Source organism: Erpetoichthys calabaricus, chromosome 4 (genome assembly GCF_900747795.2).
Source record: "Erpetoichthys calabaricus chromosome 4, fErpCal1.3, whole genome shotgun sequence".
NCBI classification, from domain to species: domain Eukaryota; kingdom Metazoa; phylum Chordata; class Cladistia; order Polypteriformes; family Polypteridae; genus Erpetoichthys; species Erpetoichthys calabaricus.
The window spans coordinates 224,797,964-224,822,494 of record NC_041397.2 but is presented as its reverse complement, the minus strand read 5'-3'; the positions used below and the strand labels follow the sequence as shown (position 1 = coordinate 224,822,494).

At 39.6% G+C, this 24,531-nt stretch overlaps 1 protein-coding gene across 1 annotated transcript in view; it reads left to right on the top strand.

Annotated features, from left to right (window-relative positions):
* capn5a (calpain 5a) overlaps positions 1-24,531 on the top strand; it is a 142,352-nt gene that overhangs the window by 74,298 nt on the left and 43,523 nt on the right. Inside the window, exons 4-6 of the mRNA XM_028800381.2 lie at positions 1,216-1,424; positions 3,007-3,199; positions 5,228-5,421. Coding sequence (XP_028656214.1) covers positions 1,216-1,424; positions 3,007-3,199; positions 5,228-5,421 — 596 coding nt within the window. The remainder of the gene's footprint in view (positions 1-1,215; positions 1,425-3,006; positions 3,200-5,227; positions 5,422-24,531) is intronic.

The window sequence follows — 24,531 nt, the reverse complement described above, 5'->3', positions numbered from 1 at the left end:
ATGACAACTCCATCATAGCAATTTGCAGTTAGACACAACAGAATTAAAGGGGCAGGCTCTACTGTGCGTGAGAGGTGACAAACAATGAGTGCTTGGCTGGAGTTCAATAAATTCATTGCAAGGAAAGTGAATATTTTTGACTATACAAACAAAGGTGATGCTTGTCAGTCCAATATGTGTTTGTTGTACCTTGATAGAATTGGGGGGGGGGAAAAAGAAAGACAGGCTAGAGTTCCAGCTGAACTCTCCATACCTGATGAAACATTCGTACAGCCACTGGTGCAGGCAGGCAGCATGTTAATTGGATGTCAAAATGTGGCAATCTTGGAAGTTTCACTTTCATGGAAAGTTTAAACTGCTGAAAAGTTGTGAGGGAGCCCTGTAAACTGCAGTTGTTAAATGTGACAGTCTCTCCAACGTGTCATGTGATGCTGGCCGTACTTTGAATCATATCACAAGGTGGCTGACTGTTTTCCATGCATTTAACTTATAAAAAGGTAGGGTATTTTTTTCATTTTGATATTTCTACAAATTACTCCACAGGATTCAACTATGTAAGAAAAATGTGGACAAATGCCAGGAGCCAAATGGTTTTCTCATTATCTTAGAATATTACTGACCTAAAAGTAACTGACCTGGATTTTAATTTTAAAGTTTTTTTCATTCTTTACATTTGATAATGGATGCATAATGCATTCCTCTCATGAGATGTGGCAAAACATATGCTTGAGCAGTGTGAATATGCCAGAATGTGTATTCAAACAAAGTTGCCAAACCACATCCTGTGTTATCTATGTCTTCTGTTAGCAGTAGTTAGCTGTAGATTGCACCAATCCCAACTGCAAACTATTAATAAAATCAATCGTAGCAAAATTTGCTTGGCATTTGTGAACTGGACAAGGAATATGAGTGTTGAAACTGTAATCATGTAACTACGTCCACATGTCTTATGCAAAAACATCTGTAAAGCTGTGGTATGATACAGTATGTATATAAAAAAGTATGAACAGTAATACAGAGGGTTTGTGTCCAAACCTTTTAGAAATATACAGTGCAGTCCTGTTGAGATAAGTGATTTATTCTGACTTGAGAAAATGTGAATTTGCTTTTCATTTAATGTGATGGTTTATTTCAATGTTTTAATATATTTTCAGATTGAGTGATTTTTAGATTACTTCACCAGAACATTAAATTTTCCTGTGATTTCATCTTCAGGTTATTCCTGACTGGAAAGATCAAGAATGGAATGAAGAAAAACCCAGTGAATATGCTGGTATCTTCCACTTCAGATTTTGGCGTTTTGGAGAATGGGTGGATGTGGTTATTGATGACCGTCTTCCCACCATTAATAAGGAGCTTGTCTATTGCCATTCCAATGATCAGAATGAATTCTGGAGTGCACTTGTTGAAAAAGCTTATGCAAAGTAAGTGTCCATGCATGTGGTTGCCAAACACGATAGAAATGCAGAAAGTTTATAGTTTTTTATTAGGAAAGAACTGCTTAGTGTTGTCTTCATTATGTGAACCTGAAAAGACCTTATATTGAACTTAAGCACTGTGAGACTTGCTCAGCAGCTGAAACAATCATTGTAATCTAGTAGTTCACTTGTGTGTCCTTATTAAAGTCTGCTGTTGTTGGGCAGTATCCAATTTATTACTTTGTTATAAACTCCAAAAATTGTTACATTTGATTTAATAACTAACCCCTTCCTTTGGCAGGTTTGAGAATGATACAGTTAATGGCTTAAAAACTTCTTTTTAAAGTATTTCTGTTTTCTCAGTTATAAGGAACATTTTAAATTGGACTGTTCCATGATCACTATGTCACTGTTTGGAAATAAAAATTACCATTAATTTGTTCACATCACAGTTCTAAAATGTTTTGGATGGCCACAATCCATCCATTATCAGCAGTTTCATGTTGCTAATATATGATCTTACACCAATGCGCATGCAACATCTTCATACCACTGTTATTTAGGATGGTGGGACACATTTTCCAATATCCTGTTGCTGGGTCCCTTTTTTCTTTTGTTTCTTTTTTCTCTTTCACATTTTGGTAGCATAAAGGAAGGTAAAAGGCACTTCTGTGGAGATGTAGTGTTAGGCCTTTTTACTTGTTTCTTTGACCCTGCTTTATTGGTGTCTGATTTGGATTTAGACTTACAGTCTCTCTCTCTGCTGTTCGGACCTAGCGCCTAGACCCTGAATACAGTTTGTCTACTGATTTGGCACTTTTATTTCATGGTTGTGTTCTTTTAAAATAACACATCTTTGTAAGTGCATTATAAAAATAAAAAACTGATTATGAACATTCTTAATTAAATCTCACCCTCTGTACGTTGACTATAGTATAAGAATTGTCTGTTTCTGTTACCGTAGAAGAAATTAATACTAATGTATTTGCATATTTACTGTTTAGTTTTATTGTAAATGACTAAAACAGTATCATCAAGTAGTATTTCCTATGTTGCAACCTACTAGTCACAGACATGATATGTACTACACTAGCATTAAATTGTAACATCCAAGTCTCACGCTTCAGTCTGCCTCTTATGTACTCCAGATGTTCATATTTAAAAGACTGTTTATCGACACAGTATTTTGTGTGAATTTTTACTTCTTCATCTGTTTATTGTAGTACATACAGGCCAATTACTCAGATTAGTCTCGGAACCAATAACTTGCTCTTACTCATAGTCAGTCTAATAATCTTGAATATGTTAGAAACCTACAGAATTGAAGCACTGTTGACAGCAGTAAAAGATATATCCTCTCTGCATCTTTCATATATTATACTATGCAGTATTATACGAATGGAAATAGCACCAGACTAAGCACATGAATATGATTAAGAAGTTTCAGAAAATAGATGAGTGGATGAATGTTGTTAAAACTGGCATACATCTACTGCCACGATCTTAGTCTATGTGGTGTTCATTTAATGCTTAAAGTACAGCTTCACCGAGACCTTTAATTCCATAGTCTGCATTGCTGTATTTGTAGGTTGTATGGATGCTATGAATCCTTAGATGGTGGAAATACTGCTGATGCATTGGTTGACTTCACTGGTGGAGTCTCTGAACCACTAGACTTGCTGGAAGGACAGTTTGCTAAAGAGGAGTCCTTCAGAAACCAGCTTTTTGAGAGGGTCCTTAAAGTACACAACCGTGGTGGACTCATTAGCTGCTCAATAAGGGTAAGTATAGTACACCATCAAATTTTAATTGTGCTTAAGTTGTATACAGTGGCATGCAAAGGCTTGGGCACCGTTGCTTAAAATGTCTGCTACTGCAAATAATTAAGTGAACAGAAGATGAACTGATCACCAAAAGGCATAAAGTTAAAGATGACACATTTCATTTTAGCATTTTATGCAAGATTAGAGTATAGTTTTAGTTTTGTACAATTGCACAGAGTAAAAAAGGAAAGGAGCACTATGCAAAAGTTTGGACTCCCAAAGATATTTGAGGTCTCAGATAACTTGGATAATTAGCTCATTAGGGCTATGGCTGTTCACAGCCATTATTAGGAAACTCCAGGTGATACAAATTGCAAAGCTGTATAAATTCTTGGACTCCTCAAACTTTCTTCCAACAGTAAGCAGCTGTGGGCTCCTCTCTTTACTCAGAAAGTAAAATAATTGATGTTCACAAAGAAGGAGAAGGCTACAAGAAGATAGTAAAGCGTTTCCATGTTGCCTTTTCCTCAGTTTGTAATGTTATTAAGAAATGGCATTTAACAGAAATGATGGAGGTAAAGTTGAGGTCTGGAAGACCAAGAAAACTTTCTGAAAGGGCTGTTCATTATATTGCTAGAAAGGCAAATAAAAACACCCATTTGACTGCAAACAACCTTCAGGAAGATTTAGCAGACCCTGGAGTGGTGGTGTACTGTTGTACTGTGCAGCGACACCTGAACAAATATGAACTTCACGGTAGAGTCAGCAAAAGAAAACCTTTCCTGCATCCTAGCCGCAAAATTCAGTGCCTGAAGTTTGCAGATGAAAATCAAAATAAGCTTGATTTATTTTGGAAACAAGTCCAGTGAACTGATAGTCAAAATAAAATTTTTTGGCTACAATGTGAAAAGGTAAGTTTGGAGAAACAAGGATACCGAATTCCAGGAAAAGAACGCCTCTCCAACTATTAAGCATGGGGGTGGATCAATCATGCATTGGGCTTGTGTTGCAGCCAGTGGCACAGGGAACATGTCATTGCTGGAGGGAAGAACAAATTCAAATAAATACCAGACAATTTTGGAATCTGTTAAAAAAAAAAAAAAAAATTGAAGTTAAAAAGAGGACAGGTCCTGCAACAAGATAATGATCTGAAACACACCTCAAAATCTATAATGCAATACCTCAAGAGGTGCAAGCTGACAGTTTTGCCATGACCCTCACAGTACCCTGACCTAAACATCATTGAAAATCTATGACTAGATCTCAAAAGAGCAGTGCATGCAAGATGGCTCAAGAATCTTGCAGAATTAGAAGCCTTTTGCAAGGATGAATGGATGAAAATACCCCAAGTAAGAGCTGAAAGATACTTAACTGACTACAAAAAGCGTTTACAGATTGTGATACTTGCTGAAGGCGGTGTTACTAAGTAACTGACCATGTTGGGTGTTCAAACTTTTGCTTCAGGCCCTTTTTATTTTTTTGGTATTTTGTACCGTGTTAAAGAAATGTATCATCTTTAACTTTGTCTTTTGGTGATCAGTTCATTTTCTGCTCCCTTAACTATTCACAGTAATGGACATTTTAAGCAAGGGTGTCCAAACTTTTGCATACCTCTATACATGTTATATTTTGAACAAGTACTTTTAGGAGGCATTTTTCAAAAATGTACTACACTGCAATACTGTACATAAAACATCTGCACAAAATCACAATGGAAAGTATGATGTAGAATGGGAGGTAATGTTTATTTTTAGATGCACTCTTAAACACATTTTACCCTATTTAAAACATTGTTTTGCAGGTGAAAGTTCTTCATAGATGGACAGTTCCAGGGATTGCTTGTTATACTGGTAAATGAGCCAGTCTTGATTAAAAGTGCACTATGTAGACTGTTGTCTGATATTTTGAGTTCTGGGAGACAGGGTCTTGAAACACAGAAAGCTGGTGTTGTAAGGCAAGCAAGATTTAGTCCATCAACTCTAGGCTAAGCAAAGTTTTACAAATCTTAGTTTAATTGCTGTAGCTGTCTTTCAATTAATCTTCCAGGCTACCTCCTCTGCTGACATGGAAGCAAGACTAGATTGTGGACTGGTCAAGGGTCATGCCTATGCTGTAACAGATGTAAAGAAGGTTAGGCTTGGCCATGGACTGTTGGCCTTCTTCAAGGCAGAGAAGCTGTTCATGATTCGGATGCGTAACCCATGGGGTGAGAAAGAATGGAATGGTCCCTGGAGTGACAGGTAATTCTTAAATGCAATTAGTGTGTGTGTGCGTGTGTGTGTATGTGTGGGTTTAGAATTATTTAGCAAATCTCGGTGCAGGCGTGATATTTTTCTGTTTAATATAATACATTATGTTTAACTGGATGTGCATACAAGAGTTCCTGAGCCGGTCTGTGGTTAATTAAAATGAGGCAGTGAGCCTGAAGGTTTGTAAAGGCCAGAACATCTGATTGATGCTTAGATAAGTGCATTCCAGCTGGAGCACTGCCAGAGATGACGATAATGCTTGCAAGTTTAGTAACTACAGTATATTCAATCTAATATATAAAGCTCAATGTGTGTTTGTTTTTTATACAGTTCCACACCCATGATCCAATCTCAATAAACCTATTTTATCTTTTAGGCCATAGACTACTTTGAAACACAAAATTATAACCCTGTGGGTACTATTGTGGTGTTTTTTTCCATTTTACTACAGCGAGTTTTAAGGACAGTGCCATCTGGTGGTGAAGAGCAAGTGAAATACCAGAACAGACTGAAGCCAGTCTAACGGACACAAGGACAAGAGCTTAAAATTACTTAACACGGGCAGTGCCAGGTGCTGCTGCTAGTACACTGTAAAATTTAAAATGTAAAGTATATTTTAAACACAATTAATTATTTAAAACTTTATTTATAATGGGATCAATACCTAAAAGTGCAGCATGTTCATATCTGTTCCGTCTTAGGAGTGAATCACTGCCAGTCTAATTTTAGCAAAGAAAGGTAGCTACAGTACCTTCAACTGTATTAATATAATGTACACTGTTCAGAAGTATGCAAAATTACTGTGAGAACTGGGCAAAGATATGGCTTCTTGTACTAGATTAAAGTGCTACCTTACCTATAAATGATTCCTTAATTTCAGATTGAACTGAACACTGATATAGATATACACAGAAACATTCTGAAGAGCTAAATCCCAAACCAGAAGAGATGTACATATTGGAGTTATAAGAAGGAGTGACAAGTATGCCCTCAAAATTATATCATTATAATTTAGGACATTTTTGCTATACAGTATTAAAGGATACGTTTGGTATTTTTCAAGTCAAAGTTATTTCTTCAAAATCATGCTATATTTTGATTTGCCACATAAAATTGTGCTCTAAGTTGAAGTGTTTTTATAAATTTTAAAAGTACTCTTGTCTGTTCTTACAGCTTGCAATGTGGCGGAAGGGTACATGGATCCAAACCAGAAAAAAGGGTTAAACTTACCAAATATATACATTTTTTAAGGCATGAATGTTATCAGGTATTAGTTCTTGTCTTGAGATTGCACAAATATTGTTATATAGTTTATTCATGTCACTTTAGGCATAAAAAAGTAAACAAACTATTTGTAAGATTCGGCCATTTTAAAGGAATACCGACTCTGCACCTCATCTTGCATTTTGGTTTTCCCCATGCAACAACCTTTCACCCCCTGGTGTGTGGATTCCTTTAACTCATTTTGTGAATGCCGGACATGCCATTTTCATTTTGAGAATCGAGTCCTTATGGGTATGTTTTCTTTCAGGATTTAGACAAATAAACTACCGTTTTAAATTGGCAATATGTCTGACTATGAAGAAGTGGAAATATTTAGCAAAATCGCTGAACCGTTTTTGTACAAGTCAGAATATACTGATGAGGAGCACCAACAGATTGAAGAGGAAAGCACAGAGAGTTGAGCAGAGTTGGAGAGACAAAAAGAGCGTAATATGCACCTGGAAGGTATGACGATGCAACGACCAACTGTATATATCAGAACCAATGTATGAACCTGGAAAGTATTCAAACCAATAAGTGGTGGATTCAGACCCCCTCCACCTTCTGCACACTTTACTGTGTTGTAGATGTGAATTGTATACACACAAGTATGTGTATTCCTTAACAATGTCCAATCAGTTCAGTTTGCCACAGACATCTCAAGGATAATTAAAGGAAACCACAATTTGGAGTGTCACTGCAAAGGGTCTGAATAATTACATAAATGAGAGATTTTGGGTTTTGATTTTTAATAAATTTGCAAACCTTTTTCACTTTGTCATTACGGGTTGTAAGTGCACATTGTTAGGCAAGAATAGAAAATGTATCCATTTAAAATTAAATCTAAAACACAAAGTGCAGTCAGTGAAGGGGCTGGAATATATTTTCTGAATCCACTACATATTGTTTTAAATACGTCTTTCATACTTGTACAGTACATTGGTTAAAATCTATACAGTTTTTACACTGTGTATATATAATATATATTGAAATGGATTGATTAGATATAACTAGATCGCTTTGTATTTACAGGCAGGCACATTTGACCACATAAGTTTAGTTTGCTTGAAATAATTGTTTTTATATATATTTTATACAAGAGCTACATACCTGCCGGTGTGTTTTATTTAAAAATGAAAATTGTTTTGGATCCTTGTTGACAAAACACCATATTCTTCATTATGTGATAAATCACGGATATCCCGGCTGTCCTCTGTTTTCTGTCCCTCACCGGTTCTTTCCATTTTCTGTCTCTCTCTCTCTCTCTCTGCCCTCCCCCATTTCAAATGCTACACAGAAGGTGACTTTTCATCTCCACATTAAATAGAATAGAACTGATATTTCAGAAGGCTCTGAATGCAGCCTTATTGCACTGTACATCACATTTTCACTTTCAAATCCAGCCTCTGTATCTTGCAGAGTGTGTGTGTTTCACAAAATGAAGTCATCATAGGCACAATAATGCTGGAAACACTAGAGTTCTAGAAAAAATAAGTACAGTAGCTTTTAATTATCTGTACTTTAAGGTCAATACAACAGTTTAGCAGATGGATATCATATATACAGTGATCCCCCGGCTATTGCAGAAGTTACGTTCCAGACCCATCAGCGATAGGTGAAAATCCATGATATAGAAAGACCATATAAATAAACATTTTTTTTATAGTTTAAGCCTTAAACTACCCCTCCCACATGCTTTAAACACATGTAAACTTATTAAAACACACTTTGTAAACACATATGATATGTGGATGTCGAGCTAAGGATATGAGTAACATCTCTGTATTATAAACATTTTAACGTCACGCAAGACAAGGCAGTGAGACAGAATGACGGGGGGGTGGGGGAGGTTGGGGGGGTATGGGGAGTGTTTGAGCGAAGCGATAGAGACCAGATCATCTTGGACAAACACTTTGACGACATGCCCTACTTACAAACAATTTAAAACAAATTACAACTAACCTAGCAGTTGTTGGAATGCTTTTGGCACACACACTTCAGGTGCTCCCAGCTTTTAAAACAATAATAAGCAGAACACGCATTTTGCCAGCAGCAGCTGCAGAAACCCAGCAGATGATCCGAGCACTTCTCCTTAGCGTGCGTTCATCCCTCACACATCCCCCCCCCCCCTCTCCCCCCCCCCCCCCACTTCAGAACGCGCAGAGCGACCAGCAGAACAGGCATCTTGGTAGAAGCAGCACAAAGCCAGTAGCTGATCTGTCCACTTCTGCTTTGCATGCATTCAGCTCCCCACTTCATAAAGCGAGCGGCAGAGACGCGAAGTGGATAAAGGACAGCTGCTGTACAGGCTTTTAAGTGATTGACGCAAAGCGCGTCATAAAGGGCAAATATTGTTTTTACAAAAGTTTTAAAGTAAAAATGAAAATAATCTATATGTAACAATTCCCATGAAAATAATCTCTTTAAATTGTTTATCCGGTAAACCAAACCCGGGGGTGGGCAAGCGAAGCGAGCAGGGGGTGGAGCCCCCTAGTAATAATAATAGTATTAATAAATCCCCAATGTAGCTGGGGCGCGATAGCTGAACCGTGAATTACTGTACACCTCAACTGTTTAAGAGGCAAGACCACACAGAGAAAATCAGTTTTACACAGCAGTCTGTTTGCCTTCTTTTCTTCAATGATTATTTTTGAAATTATACTGGTTTTATTCGAAACAAAAGTATACCTCCCACCTCATATTATATGTATTTTTTAATGACTATATTAACCCTGTTTAGCTTTAGTTGCACTAGACTGCTCTTTTGCCAAAACCCAATTAATATTTCATGTACCTTTTGTATTTAAGTCTTAAAGATACAATTACCATATTTAACACTAGAATCCCTGAAGCCTACGAAAAAACTTGTAATTCTGGACCACCTTAAATTCCTTCTCACCTCTCCATTACCGTCTTTTGTTTTGTAAATGTGGCAATCGGCACAAGCAGCAAGCAGCCTGCTGTCCCATCTACCCCCACTGCTGCAGTCAACTCGGGCAAAAACTGATCCTATCTCAAGTCTTGTTTATTTGCGTGTGAGATGCCTGGAGTTGTATAGAGTAAATAATATAGTGATACCTTGAGATATGAGTTTAATTTGTTCCGTGACCGAGCTCGTAAGTCAAAATGCTCGTAGTCAAATTAATTTTCCACCTTGAAATTGATTGAAATGAGATTAATTTGTGCCAGCCCCCAAAAAACCACCCCAATTTTTTGTTAAATGTTTTCAACATAAGAAAAATGTATTTATAATGAACAAATATTGTATACAAACAAAATTAAACCTAATACATATAAGAGAATCTAAAGAAACAAACAGACGTTGGCGAAGCCGATTAGCGTATTGTAATGTTTTTTTCTTTCACTTCACTTTTGCTTGACTTAATTTTCTTCTTTACTAGTTTTTTTCTTTTTTGCCACGCTTTTGTCACTTTCATTCGCAGGGCGTTTCAATAGGAACCTGTCCAAGGAGCTTTGTTTAGTCCTCCCCTTTAGAATGTTTCTGAAATGAGTTAGGCAAGTGTCATTAAATAGCGCCGCTGCAAGTTCAGTTTCTTTTCAATAAAGTCGGGCGTTAGGCAAGTGTCATTAAATAGCGCGGCTACACGTTCAGTTTCTTTTCAATAAAGTCGGGCGTTAGGCAAGTGTCATTAAATAGCGCGGCTACACGTTCAGTTTCTTTTCAATAAAGTCAGGTGTTAGGCAAGTGACATTAAATAGCGCCGCTGCAATTTTAGTCTCTTTTCAATATAGTCAGGTGTTAGGCAGATGTCATTAAATAGCACGGCTGCACATTCAGTTTCTTTTCAATAAAGTCAGGCGTTAGGCAAGTGACATTAAATTGCGCCGCTGCACGTTCAGTTTCTTTTCAATAAAGTCAGGCGTTAGGCAAGTGTCATTAAATAGCGCCGCTGTATGATCAGTTGTAATTTTTTCAGGTGTTTCTTTTCTTTAAAGTTCGAAACTTTTTCCCACATTGCAAACACTTCCTTTATCTCACTTTAAGAGATAACCTCCTCCGCGATACCGATCTCCTGCATAACCTCCATATGTTGCTGCGTCTGTAGTTCCGTCAACTCCTCTGTCATCAGTTCCCCGGAATGTGCGGGGACAAGCTCTTTGATGGCTCGTATTTCGAATTTTGGCTCATAACTCAAGACAAAAAATCTACCTAGTGACGGCTCATATCTCAAAAAACTCATACATTGGGGCACTCGTATCTCAAGGTGTCACTGTATATCGTTGTTTGGAACACATGCATTTCATGCAACTGTTGTTACAGTTTCATAAGCTTTATGACCTTAGTCTTAGAAAGACTTTCTCCCGTGGGACAACTGGGATCTTTTCCTGAATAAGGAGTGGCTTTGCACATGTAGTTTGTCAACATGAAAAAAGTTTGTTTTAAGTATGTGTTCAATATTTCTCGCATTTCCTGCCATTCTACATTTACATAGATTGTTGTAGATACTGATCACATATGAAACACATGGGTTCCAAATACCGATATATTATTTACCCTATACAACTCCAGGCACCTCATACTTAGATAAACCAGACTTCAGCTGGGAAAACTTTTTGATCAGCTAGAGCAGCAGCGGTGGGGGGATGGGACAGCAAGCTGCTTGTGCTGATCGTCACATTTACAAAACAAAAGACGCCAATGGAGAGGTGCGAAGGAATTTAAGGTGGCCCGGGATTACAAGTCTCTTCGTAGGCTTCAGGGATTCTAGTGTTAAGTAAGCTGTTCATATCTATAGTGAAGCTGAAAAATAAATTAATATCAACAATCAGAAAGTGATCAGTTTATAGATCCACCTTATGCTTGATTATCCTCCCAGCCATTTTATACTCTGCAGGTAGAGATGCAGCTGACAGAGTACAAAGTAGTGATAAAGAGGTCTTATGCCATATTATAAATGTAATATAGATAGATAGATAGATACTTTATTAATCCCAAGGGGAAATTCACATACTCCAGCAGCAGCATATTGATAAAAAAAAACAATATTAAATTAAACAGTGATAAAAATGTAGGTATAACAGACAATAACTTTGTGTAATGTTAACGTTTACCCCCACCCCCGAGTGGAATTGAAGAGTCGCATAGTGTGGGGGAGGAACAATCTCCTCAGTCTGTCAGTGGAGCAGGACAGTGACAGCAGAAGACCCTCCAGAGGATTGCAGTTATGAATAAACCTTCTATTTGGCCAACCCTAACCCCTACCCTAATCCTAACCAGTGCTCACAAGCAGAAATGGCTGCAGTGGGCCCAGAACTACATGAAGACTGATTTTCAAACAGTCTTGTTTACAGATAAGTGCCGTGCAACCCTGGATGGTCCAGATGGATGGAGTGGTGGATGGTTGGTGGACGGCCACCATGTCCCAACAAGGCTGCGATGTCTGCAAGGTGGTGGCGGAGTCGTATTTTGGGCCGGAATCGTGGGGAGAGAGCTGGTTGACCCCTTTAGGGTCCATGAAGGTGTGAAAATGACCTCTGAAAAGTATGTGGAGTTTCTGACTGACCACTTTCTTCCATGGTACAAAAAGAAGAACCATGCTTTCCGTAACAAAATCATCTTCATGCATGACAATGCACCATCTCATGCTGCAAGGAATACCTCTGCATCATTGGCTGCTATTGGCATAAAAGGAGAGAAACTCATGGTGTGGCCCCCATCCTCCCCTGACCTCAATCCTATTGAGAACCTTTGGAGCATCCTCAAGCAAAAGATCTATGAGGGTGGGAGGCAGTTTACATCCAAACAGCAGTTCTGGGAAGCTATTCTGACATCCTGCAAAAAAATTCAAGCAGAAACTCTCCAAAAACTCACAAGTTCAATGGATGCAAGAATTGTGAAGCTGCTATCAAATAAGGGGTCCAATGTTAATATGTAACTTGACCTGTTAAGTTATTTTTGATTGAAATAGCTTTTGATTTCAGTAAATATGACCTCCTAATGCTGTAAATTCAACAAATGACCATTTTCAGTTCTTTACAACCTATAAAATGTTTTGAAACTCTGTTGTGCATAATAATTTGGAACAGTGCATTTTAAGTTTTTTATTTTTGAAAAACATACCGTTATCATTAGGAGGTTTGTTCAGTAACATTCAAATTATACTCTAATGGTTGATGACTTAGAAATTATGCTGACTGCCACTTGCATCGACTATTTAGGAAAATCAGAAAAAAATATCATTTGCATAATAATTTAGAACGCAGTGTAGACCTGATGGACAATATTATTTAATGAAATAATACATATGTGGTATCATGGGTGGGGAAAAAAAAACTGTTGGACCCTTCTGTAGTGTGAGGTGGAATAAGAAAGATCCAAAACAATTGGTGGCTGGAGGGCAGCAGCTATAATAATCTTGCTTGCTTTATTCTTGCCTTACCTTGCCATGGTCGGCTTGCAATTATTTTGTAGCTTAAGGGAGGATGTTTAGAAAATAGATGTTGGCAATTAATACAGTGTGAGACAAATGGCTGGATGTCAGAAAGCAGTTTGCTCTCCCGCTTTGTCTCGGAACCAAAGGTCAAAGTACCTTTACCCTCTTCAAGAAGCAGTTACTACCTTTCAGTTGGAAATTACCACCTGTGAGAGCCACTTTAAACAGATAGTAAATGTTATTGTTGAACATCATTTATGCAGAAAATGAATACAATTCATCATGGTGAATCTATGGCAGAGTATGTTAAGACTCTGCAGAAACTAACAGCAAATTGTGATTTGGAGCTTAACTAGATGAGATTCTGAAGGACCAGTTCCTTGAAAAGTCTTGTCTCTATATATTAGATAGCTGCTTCTACCAAATGTCACACTTACTAAACCAGTAAGAGAGAGGAGGTCAAACTGGGTCAGCCATTACAGCAGTAAAGGGGGCAGATCAAATCGAACCAGCCATTAAAGTAATACAGGGAGAAGTTCAAATCATGTTAGCCATGCAGTATGTGCAGCCATTGTTTCGGTAGCTCTAAAGACAATTCAGTCAAAACCATGCAAGTCAGCATGGTAACTTTGAGAGAGACTTTCTTAGGAAAGGATTTTATTGGGGCTCTGGCAAATTTGAAAAAGTTATTCTTTAGGTGAAGCTCATTTAATTTGTTCTTCTTATGAGTGTTCTTCAATATGAAGGTTGGCAAAAACAGCTTTCCATTTCCCCTTATATTCAGCCTTTCTTTTTGTTTCCACCCATTCTTTTGAGGCAGACAGTTGTTTTATATCATCATCCCCCATACTTCTTTGTCTTTCTTTCTCTCTGGGTCTGTCTGTTCTTACTTCTATCAACAATTGTGCCGTTTTCCCCCTTGGTCACTTCAACATATGTCCCATGAAGCTCCCTTTTCCTCTCCTCACCTCCTCTGCAGTACTCTTTTCTATACTCATTCTCTGCTTTGTTTATACCTTTCTGTCCAGCTTCTTCTTCTTTCGGCTGCTCCCATTAGGGGTTGCCACAGTGGAACTTCTTTTTCCATATGTTCCTGTCCTTGCTCTGTTACACCCATCACCTGCATGTCCTTTCTCACCACATCTATAAACCTTCTGTTAGGCCTTCCTCTTGCCTAGCAGCTCAATCCTTAGCATCCTTTTCCCAAAATAACCAGCAGCTCTCCTCTGCACATGTCCAAACCAACACAATCTATCCTCTCTGATTTTGTCTCTAAATCGTCCAACCTGAGCTGACCCGCTAATGTACTCATTTCTAATCCTGTCTATTACCGTCAAAACCAATACAAATTTTAACATCTTTAACTCTGACACTTCTTGCTCTGTCTCCTGTTTTTTGGTCAGTGCCACTGTCTCCAGCCCATATAACATAGCTGGTCTCACTACTGCATTGTAGACTTTCAGTTTCACTCTTGCTGATAATCGTCTGTCACAAATTACTCCTGACATTCTTCTCCACCCATTCCACCCTGCCTGCACACTTTTTCACCTCTCTTCTGCAATCCCTGTTACTCTGTACTGTAGGGACGGGAATCAAAAACCGGTTCTTGTTGAGAACCGGTTCCCACTGTTTCAATTCCTTGGAATTGTTTGCCATTTTTGGAAACGATTCCCCTATCGATTCCAGTCGCCTCGAATGACGTCACCACGTTGCGTAGCGTCATTTACCCAGCAGGAAACATGGTGCCTAAGTGGTACAAATGCTCAAAAGTTTGGTTATACTTTACGAGAAAGGATGACAACAGGGCAACTTGCAATACTTGCAAAATAGATATTTCATCAAAGGGAGGAAACACTACGAATATGCAAAAGCATTTGCTCACAAAACACGCGATAACCTTAAATGAATGTCGTGTTTTTGATCCACTCCGGACTAGTGAATCTCAACCCAGCAGCAGTGGTAACGTGGAAAAGAATATTCAACCTGCCCCGTCCTCATTTAAGGCAGACGTTTGGGCACATTTTGGATTCTACAACATCGATGGCAAGAAAGAGCTTGATAAAACTCACGTCATATGCAAGCTTTGTAAAGCTAAAATCAAATATTTTGGAAACACTACAAACCTCAGGACTCACATGGCACGTCATCATCCAGAGGATGCAAACGAAGTTCAGCCAAAAGTAAGAAACATTCCAGGAGACCAACGCACTCTGCATCAATGTTGCAAACTTCCAACCAACTCTGAGCGGGCGAAGAAAATAACTCAATCCATAGCCTGTTTTATTTCCAAAGATCTGCGTCCCTACAGCGTTGTTGAAAATGAAGGCTTTCGGTACATGCTGAAAACAGTTGAGCCTAGATACGCTATACCAAGCCGTCAGCTTTTTGCTGAAAAAGCGATACCTCTGTTATACGAAGAGACAAAGAAAAAAGTAGCAGAAGCGTTGAAGAAAGCAACAAGAGTAGCCTTAACATGCGATGCATGGACATCAAGGGCAGTCCAGTCGTATGCAACCTTTACCGCTCACTATATTACAGACAACTGGGAGCTTGAGTCACGAGTTTTACAAACTACAGCAATAAATGAAAGCCACACAGCCGCACATATAAAGGAGAACATTCAATCTGTCGCACAGGAATGGCAGCTCACAACCACTGACCTGGTAATTGTTACCGATAACGCTGCTAACATGCTAGCTGCTGCACAGCTGGGAAACTTTCAACATGTTAAATGTTTCGCACATACCATCAACCTCGCGGCACAGAGAGCTCTGAAGCTGCCGTCTGTTTCACGTCTGCTGGGGAAAATTCGGAGAATTACCGGATTTTTTCATCGCAGTGCCACCGCAAATCATGTCTTGAAACAGAAACAGAAACTTCTGGAGCTGGCACCGCACAAGTTGACAACGGACGTGGCTACACGATGGAATAGTGCATTCGACATGATCGATAGATTCCTGGAGCAACAACCAGCCATTTGCTCTGCGCTTCTCTCTGCTGAAGTAAGAAAATGTGGAGCCGGCATCTGCACACTAGACGAAACCGACGTCGCCAACGCAGAAGAAGTTGCTGCAGCCCTCAAGCCATTAAAAGAGGCAACAAACATAATGTCTGAAGAAGCCACGCCGACGGTGTCTGTGATAGCCCCACTACATGCGCAGCTACTTCACGAAACAAAAGCAGGATTCTGTGGTGAAACAGCACTCGTCCGGGAAATCAAACAGGCAATTCGCGAAGATCTGGCCAAGAGATACACGAGTGTGACAGACAAAAATATGCTCCACATATCTTCAAGCCTGGACCCCAGGTTCAAAACACTGCCCTTTCTCTCTCAGGACGAGCAAAAGGACATACACTCTAAGGTGATTGCTGAAGCGGCAACACTTGAGGTAATTTATTATATTTTTTAATAGTAAAAGTGAAAAACACTAGTTGCATGACAGTGGCATGACAATATGCTATTAGCAAAACCACATACACAGTGTGTATGGTTGTGAAATTACCATTGACATGTAGCACTTTAAATGTACCACAATAATATCTAGTTATTGCTTAGTTTGTTTTATATACAGTATATATATATATATATATATATATATATATATATATATATATATATATATATATATATATATATATATGTTATATATATATGGTATATATGTATGGTATATACAATAATTAATAATAACACTGAATTTCTAATTGAAAGACAAAGGTTGGTTGATTGCGTTTTTGTTTTCTTTTATGGTGCATTAATGCAGAATGAGGAGCTAGACATCCCAAATGTAGTGCTGGATGATGAAGGCCCCCCTGTTCCCAAAAAAAGAAAAACTTCCCTGCTGAATTTACTAGGCAAGACTTTCACTAATGTCAGAGATGTTCCTAAATCCGCTGGCACCAGAGCTGAGGAAGAGATGAAGAAGTATTTGGAAACTCCATCATTGTCACTCTCAGAAGACCCCCTAACTTGGTGGAGGTCTCAGGAGACTGTCTTTCCCCTCCTTGCAAAATTGGCTAAATGCTACCTATGCATTCCTGGTACTAGTGTTGCAGCAGAGAGGGTATTCTCAACTGCTGGGGACATAGTAACTGCACAGCGGAGCATGCTCACTCCAGAACATGTAGACCAGCTTCTGTTTCTACAAAAGAACATGTACATTCCAGCAGATGGTGGACTTTAAACTCACTAATGTGCGCATACACCTGAATCTAATCTAATATATTCTGATCTGTTGTCAGTTTGACTGTAGTTGTCACAGTTCAAAAACTGTTGTCTGCTGAAATGGAAACGGTTTAGGTAAAAAGAAAATGTTCACAATTAATTATTATTTTGGATGTTACACTTGTTACAGCACTTTACAGCCCAATGTAGCAGCATTTTTATTTATTCTGATAATGGCACTTTACAACCAACTATAGCAGCTCTTATTTGGTTTTATTTAATCTACTTTTATTTAAGGTGTCAATATTTTCTGAATCGTGCACCCCTAGTTTGCACGTCCTCTCCCGTTAATACGGCAGGTAACTAATCAACTAACATTGCATATTATGTTAGCGCGATTTGCCTTATTGCAAAACCTGCTATTACTGTGCATTGCATTTAGATGACCATGACGAGAGAGACGGACAGAGTCTGGCTGTCTCAGATGCTGGCAGTTCTCGCTGCAGTCTACCGGTAGCTTCTCCTTTCACAGAGGTGGGGAAAAGTAAAATGACACAGGCCAGGATAGACGAATGTCACCGAGCAGTGACTAAGTTTGTGGTAAAAGGCTTGCACCCATTTGCCACAGTAGATGCCCCCGATTTTAGGTAAGTGAATGTGTTTAATTGTAGGCTAAGTCAGGGAATGTCAAAGTTGCATGTTCTCCTATTACCAGATGTTTCATCCGTTTCCATTTATATATCTTTTAGAGAAATGACAAAGACTCTGAACCCTAAGTACAAAGCCCCAAACAGACACAGTTTAACCAACCACTTGATCCCTGTTTGGTATGTTGAAAAGGCAAATCTGATTTCTGAGCTGAAACATGTGTTGAAGGCAGCCGTCACTGCAGATGGATGGACAAGTTTTAGTCAAGATCATTACCTCACAGTAACGCTGCATTATGTCAGGAATGGCCAGGCTCAAGAAAAAGTCCTCAAAACCAAACCAGTGTACCAGGCACAGACAGGGACAGCTGTAGCAGAGGAGATTGATGAGATCTTGAAGGAGTATGGTATCAAAGACAAGGTTGTGGCAGCCACTGTTGATAATGCGGCCAACATGGATGTAGCTGTCAAAATAGTTGATGGTTGCAGAATTGCATAGTGCAATTTAAACTCCTTCATCTTTGCCAACTCCTTGCATCCCCACCATTCCACTGACCTCCCTGTCATTCACACACATATTCTGTCTTTTTCCTACTGACCTTCATTCCTCTCCTCTCTAGATCACAGTGTCATCAGCAAACATCACAGTCCACAGGGACTCCTGACTAATCTCGTCTGTTAACCTGTCCATCACCACTGCAAATAAGAAAGGGCTCAGAGACTATCCCTGATGTAATCCCACCTCCACATTGAATGCATCCGTCACTCATCACTATCACACTTCCCTTGTACATATCCTGTACAACTCTTGCATACTTCTCTGCCACTCCCGACTTCCTCATACAATACCACAACTCTTCTCGAGGCACCCTGTCATATTCTTTCTCCAGGTCCACAAAGACACAATTCAACCTCTTCTGGCTTTCTGTATACTTCTCCATCAACACCCCCAGAGCAAACATTGCATCTGTGGTACACTTTCCTGGCATGAAACCATACTGATGCTCACTAATCATCACCTCCCTTCTTAACCTAGCTTCCACTACACTTTCTCATAACTTCATGCTGTGGCTCACCAGTTTTATCCCCCTGTAGTTACTACATATATGCACATCCCCATTATTCTTAAAAATCGTTATCAGTTCACTTCTTCTCCACTCCTTAGGCATCTTCTCACTTTCCAAGATTCCATTAAACAATCTGGTTAAAAACTCCTGTCATCTCTCCTAAACCCCTCCATGCTTTCACAGGTATGTTATCTGGACTAACGGCCTTTCTATTCTTCATCCTCTTCATCGCTGTCCTTACTTCCTCCTTGCTAATCCGTTGCACATCCTGATTCACTATCGCCACATCATCCAACCTTCTCTCTGTCTCTCTGTATGTCTGTCCGTCTCTCATTCTCTTCCTTCATCAGCCTCTCAAAGTACACATTCCATCTGCTGAACACACTCTCCTTGCTTGTATGTTTCCATCTTTATTCTTTATCACCCTAACATGCTACACATCTTTCCCAGCTCGGTCCCTCTGTCTAACCAATCAGTTCAGGTCCTTTTCTCCCTCCTTAGTGTCCAACTTCTCATACAACTCATCATACGCCTTTTCTTTAGCCTTCGCCACCTCTCTGTTCACCTTACGCCTTATCTCCTTGTACTCTTGTCTACTTTCTGCATCTCTCTGACTATCCTACTTCTTCTTCGCCAACCTCTTCCTCTGTATACTCTCCTGTACTTCCCCATTCCACCACCAGGTTTCCTTTTCCTCCTTCCTCTGTTCAGATGTCACTCCAAACACCCTTCTTGCTGTCACCCTTACTACGTTGTACATCTGCTGTAGTTGCCCAACTGTTTGGTAACTCTTCATTGCCACCCAGTGCCTATCTTACCTCCTCCCTAAACTCAACCTTGCTGTCTTCCTTTTTCAACTTCCACCATTTGATCCTTGGCTCTGCCCTCACTCTCCTCCTCTTCTTGATCTCCAACATCATCCAACAGACCACCATCCTATGCTGTCTAACTACACTTTCCCCTGTCGCCACTTTGCCGGTCTTCAATCTCCTTCAGATCGGCCCTCTTGCATAGGATATATTCTACCTGTGTGCATCTTCCTCTACTCTTGTACATCACCCTATGTTCCTCCCTCTTCTTCAAATACGTATTCACCACAGCCATGTACACCCTTTACGGAAAATGCACTATCATCTGACCTTCTTCATTCCTCTCCTTGACACCATGCCTGCCCATCACCTCCTCATCTCCTCTGTTCCCTTCACCAATATGTCCATTGAAATCCACTCCAATCACCACTTTCTGTCCCTTGGGTACACTGTCCATCACTTCAACCAACTTACTCCAGAACTTGAGGGTCATATTTACTAACAACATTCATCATCACACCTTCAATTTCCAGCTTCATAATCATCACTCTGTCTGACACTCTCTTCACTTCCAAAACACTCTTGACATACTGTACCTTCAGAATAACCCATACTCCTTTTCTCCTACCATCCACACCACGATAGAACAATTTGAATCCACCTCCAATCCACCTGGCCTTACTCCCCTTCCAATTAGTCTCTTGCACGTGCAATTTATCAACCTTCCTTCTCTCCATCATATCTGCTAACTCTCTCCCCTTACCAGTCATACTGGCAACATTCATAGTTCCTAACCTCAGTTCCATTCTCTTTACCTTCCTCCTCTCCTCCTGCCCCCGGACACATCTCTCACCCTCTTCTTCTCCTCCTTCAGCCAGCAGTAGCCCAATTTCCACCACCACCCTGTTGGCTAACAGTACTGGTGGCGGGCATTGTTATCCTGAGCCTCAGCCGATCCAGTATGGAAATATGTACAGTTTTGTTGTCCACGTATTGATCTGGCAGAATTTTACACCGGATGCCCTTCTGTGACGATGCGGGTTCGGCTCCATGCTCCCATCTTCTGTTAGGGAGCCCTTGAACCCAACACTGTCGGTAATGTCACCGATGAGCTAGACAGTGAGGCAATAACAATGAGCAAGGGGATGGTTTAAAAGTGCTAAGTGCTTTTATTCACAGCAATCCAAAGCAGTGTTCTAATAAAGTGCAGCAGTGCAATGTCCAATAAATAAATAATCCATTAAATGAAACGTGGAGGTTAAAATACACAAAACAACTATCCTTTAAAACAAGGTTAAAACGTTCAACAGGAAGCAGTCTTTTAAAAACAAATGACAAGTCCGGTGCTTCTTCAGTTACCCTGGCGGCTCCCCTGCTACTCCCATCTGGGCTGCTGTACAAGAGAGTCGCTCTCATTGCAGCTGACCTTCTATCTACTTCTGCTACTGCTACTGTCAGTCGCCTTTCCGATCCTTGGCTCCGGTCGGCTCCCCCTGACAGTGACCTGGGAAATCCTTCCAACGGCCAAGGCTCTCACGTGGAGGATACCATGTTCCCAAGTCGTGATTCCCGCGGCCGTCCGTGGAGAATCATCCACCTTCCAGTCACTCCCGTCCTTCATACAATTCTGCAGGAGCGACAACTACTGCGCCTGGGATGTCGGCCTAACACCCAGGTTGCCTATTCAGCTGCTGCGAGCCTGTTCATGCTCGCTCACTCACTCACACTGGCGCACTCTCTCTCTCCCTTCCTTTCATGCTTCCTTCCTTCCATAAGCTCCGTCTTTCTTTCCTTTCTTTTCTTTTACTCCCCTAACTGTCTCGGGCTTCTCTAATATATACAGAGAGGACATGGCAGCTGCAGCCCATTAGCCACAGGAACAATCACGGATATGGGCAGTCTCTCACCTGTGCACTTAGGTGAGAAACGTCCACACTGCAGATCGCCCTGTGGCTCGCTACAGTAGTTTATTTAAATAAAACTGCTGACCTTTGCTGGGAGAGCTGTGGACCCATAACACCACACCTTCCTGATGTAACCCTCTCCATTTATCTAGGCTTGGGACTGGCGCGATGAAACACACTGGTTTGTGCATCCCCTATTGCTGGGTTACCTTTATGTCCAGCTGATTTTCATTATAATTCTGTAGCACTGTACCTCAAATCTTATCAGCCTTGCTTTCGGTTGCTTTCCCATATCAGATCTGTGACAATGGCACTGATTTGATTCCACAGCATAGAGACTACAGTGGCACTTGCATGTCACTCACTTTTTGCTGCACGATGCAAGTATTCTGTGGTTGGGGAGTTGAGTTTAGCCAAAGTGTTGGCAGTGGAAATAATGGGAATATTAGGCAGGATCACCATATTTACAGTAAGTACAGATCACCAAGCTTTGACAGTCTTGCTGGTACAAAAGGCCATAAAGAAATGTACATTGTTCATTGGACAGCTTGAGTCTTTGTTTTTATTATGATCTACTATAGAGACCAGCACTGTATCGCTTAATCTAACTTAATATATGGCTTGTCAGCCATTGCCTTTCAGCCACAATACAGCTTCAGGACCTGAACTTGATCTTGTGGCTTTTATTTCCACTGAACCAGATACAACATCAGCAGATGAAATCACTTAACATTGTACTAGATGTCCTGAAATGACAGCTTTATGCCAACAAATATAACACAGCTGTCTAAAAAAGTACCCATTCTTACTGAACAACTGGTGTGTTTTTTACATATCTATGATTATTTCTTAGTTCAGAAGCAAGTAATTTACAATGGGCCACATCGGCTGCTAAATGAAATGATGGTATAGCAACTGCATTCTTAAACGAGGCTAAGCCTGTAATCCCTAAAAGGGGGGCGAGAAAACCCCAGCCACAAATATAAAAAAATCCTTGTTATTATTATAATAGTTTTATTACAGATTTTGAGGAATATAAAAAAGATGAGAATTTAAAATTGAAAAAGACACAATACCAAGAAGTTGCTTCAAAGAGTAAATCAGAAAAGAACAAAATCCAATACTAGAATCAAAAGAGCAAAAATGTTTAACAAATACAGAGTCTAAAACTGAACTTGCAAAATTACAAAACCGGAAGAAAATGCAAGAATGGCAGCTGGACAATGTAAGCAGAACCTAGTGCTTAAGCAGCTTTGGCATCCTTGGCCTTCCAAAGCCTGAGTATGGAGCCCCCTTTGGTCAGGAAAGGAAAATGACTAGACAATTAAAAAAAAAAATTAAATAAATAAAAAAATCTACATTGACAACTCAAATACCGAAGACTGGAAAAAAAACCCAGAAACCATTAACGGAAAGAAAGAATACAAAGACAGTTTCAGTAATATGAAACATAGTAATTAGTGATGAGCGAACCCTGTGGACTTCACTTCACTGTGAGTTCGGCAAAAACACGGAAATGTTCAAGAATTTTGCAAAATGCAATGAAATCAATGAGGAAGAAGGAACTGCTCTAGTTTTGAGTGGATTGTAAGGGTGCAGTGCTGTTTTAATTGTCCCCAAGTGCTAAGGAAGTATCTGCCAACTATGCCAGACTAAATATTGTGGCTGAAAATGGGATCTGAGCTGTGAGGCAGCAGTGCTAACCACTGCACCACCGTGCCTCAAATAACAAAAGATGGAATGGTAACCACAAATAACATACAACAAATGGCCAAAGCTAGCAATAAATAAAAATATGTATATATAGTATACTAGCCATCACCTGTGGCTCCGCCTGCGTAGTAGTGAAACAGGACAAACTTTAAAAATCAATAAACAAAAAGGTATCGCTAGCTAAGCGGAGGCAAGGTACACTCCAAAACGTAGAAGTAGACTGACTCCCTACTCCTGATGTCACGCTTCCCCCTCCCCTTGGCCCACAGCCTCGGTCTCGGATTAGTGCAACTATATCACTCCTGCATGCAAACTATGATTCTTAGCGTAATGAGAGAAGTCGCAAAATCAACCAGAATGTTCAAGCAAATTCTAGAAAAAAACCTGATCTAAATCCGTTAAGTAGTTCTCTCGTTCACTAGCTAAGTGGATGTAAGATACGCCCAAGGTGGGCTTGTGAGTGTGTATGTGTATATATATATATGTATATATATGTATATGTATGTATGTATGTAAATCGCTCCAGAAACTCCTTTCTTCCTAGTGCCATATGACTTTTCAATAAGAAATATCGGAGATAATGTTTAAGGTTTTGATATATATCCTGTTACCTTTTTTTTTTTTTTTTTTTTTTTGTATGATATGTTTTATCTAACTGCCTTACCTTAACCTTTCTTATTTCTATTTGTATGTTTTATTTCATTCTGTCTGTTACTTGTTATTCAATGCAACTGAGAAGGCAAATTTCATGTTTTCCTGTGTAAACATGACTAAATAAAGAAACCTAACCTAACCTAATATATACATATATATATATATATATATATATATATATATATATATATATATATATAATATATTATAGAGAGAGAAAGAGAGAGATCATTGTGCTTGCAGAGTTCCAGTCTAGGTGCACACCAAAGTTGTGTGACGAAGTGGCAGCGTGGAACTCGCTTGTTTATTTCTTTGAAGTGATAACTCAGGACATATCTGAAACATCTTTTTTGTTTCCCATGTATCTGTGCAGATGCTTTTCACTTTTTATTCCAAGAGGATGATAGAAACCCCTTGTAAATGGTAATAAATCTTTTGTTATCATTATTATTTCAGCATGTTTTCTTTCTTGGTTAGGGGCAGT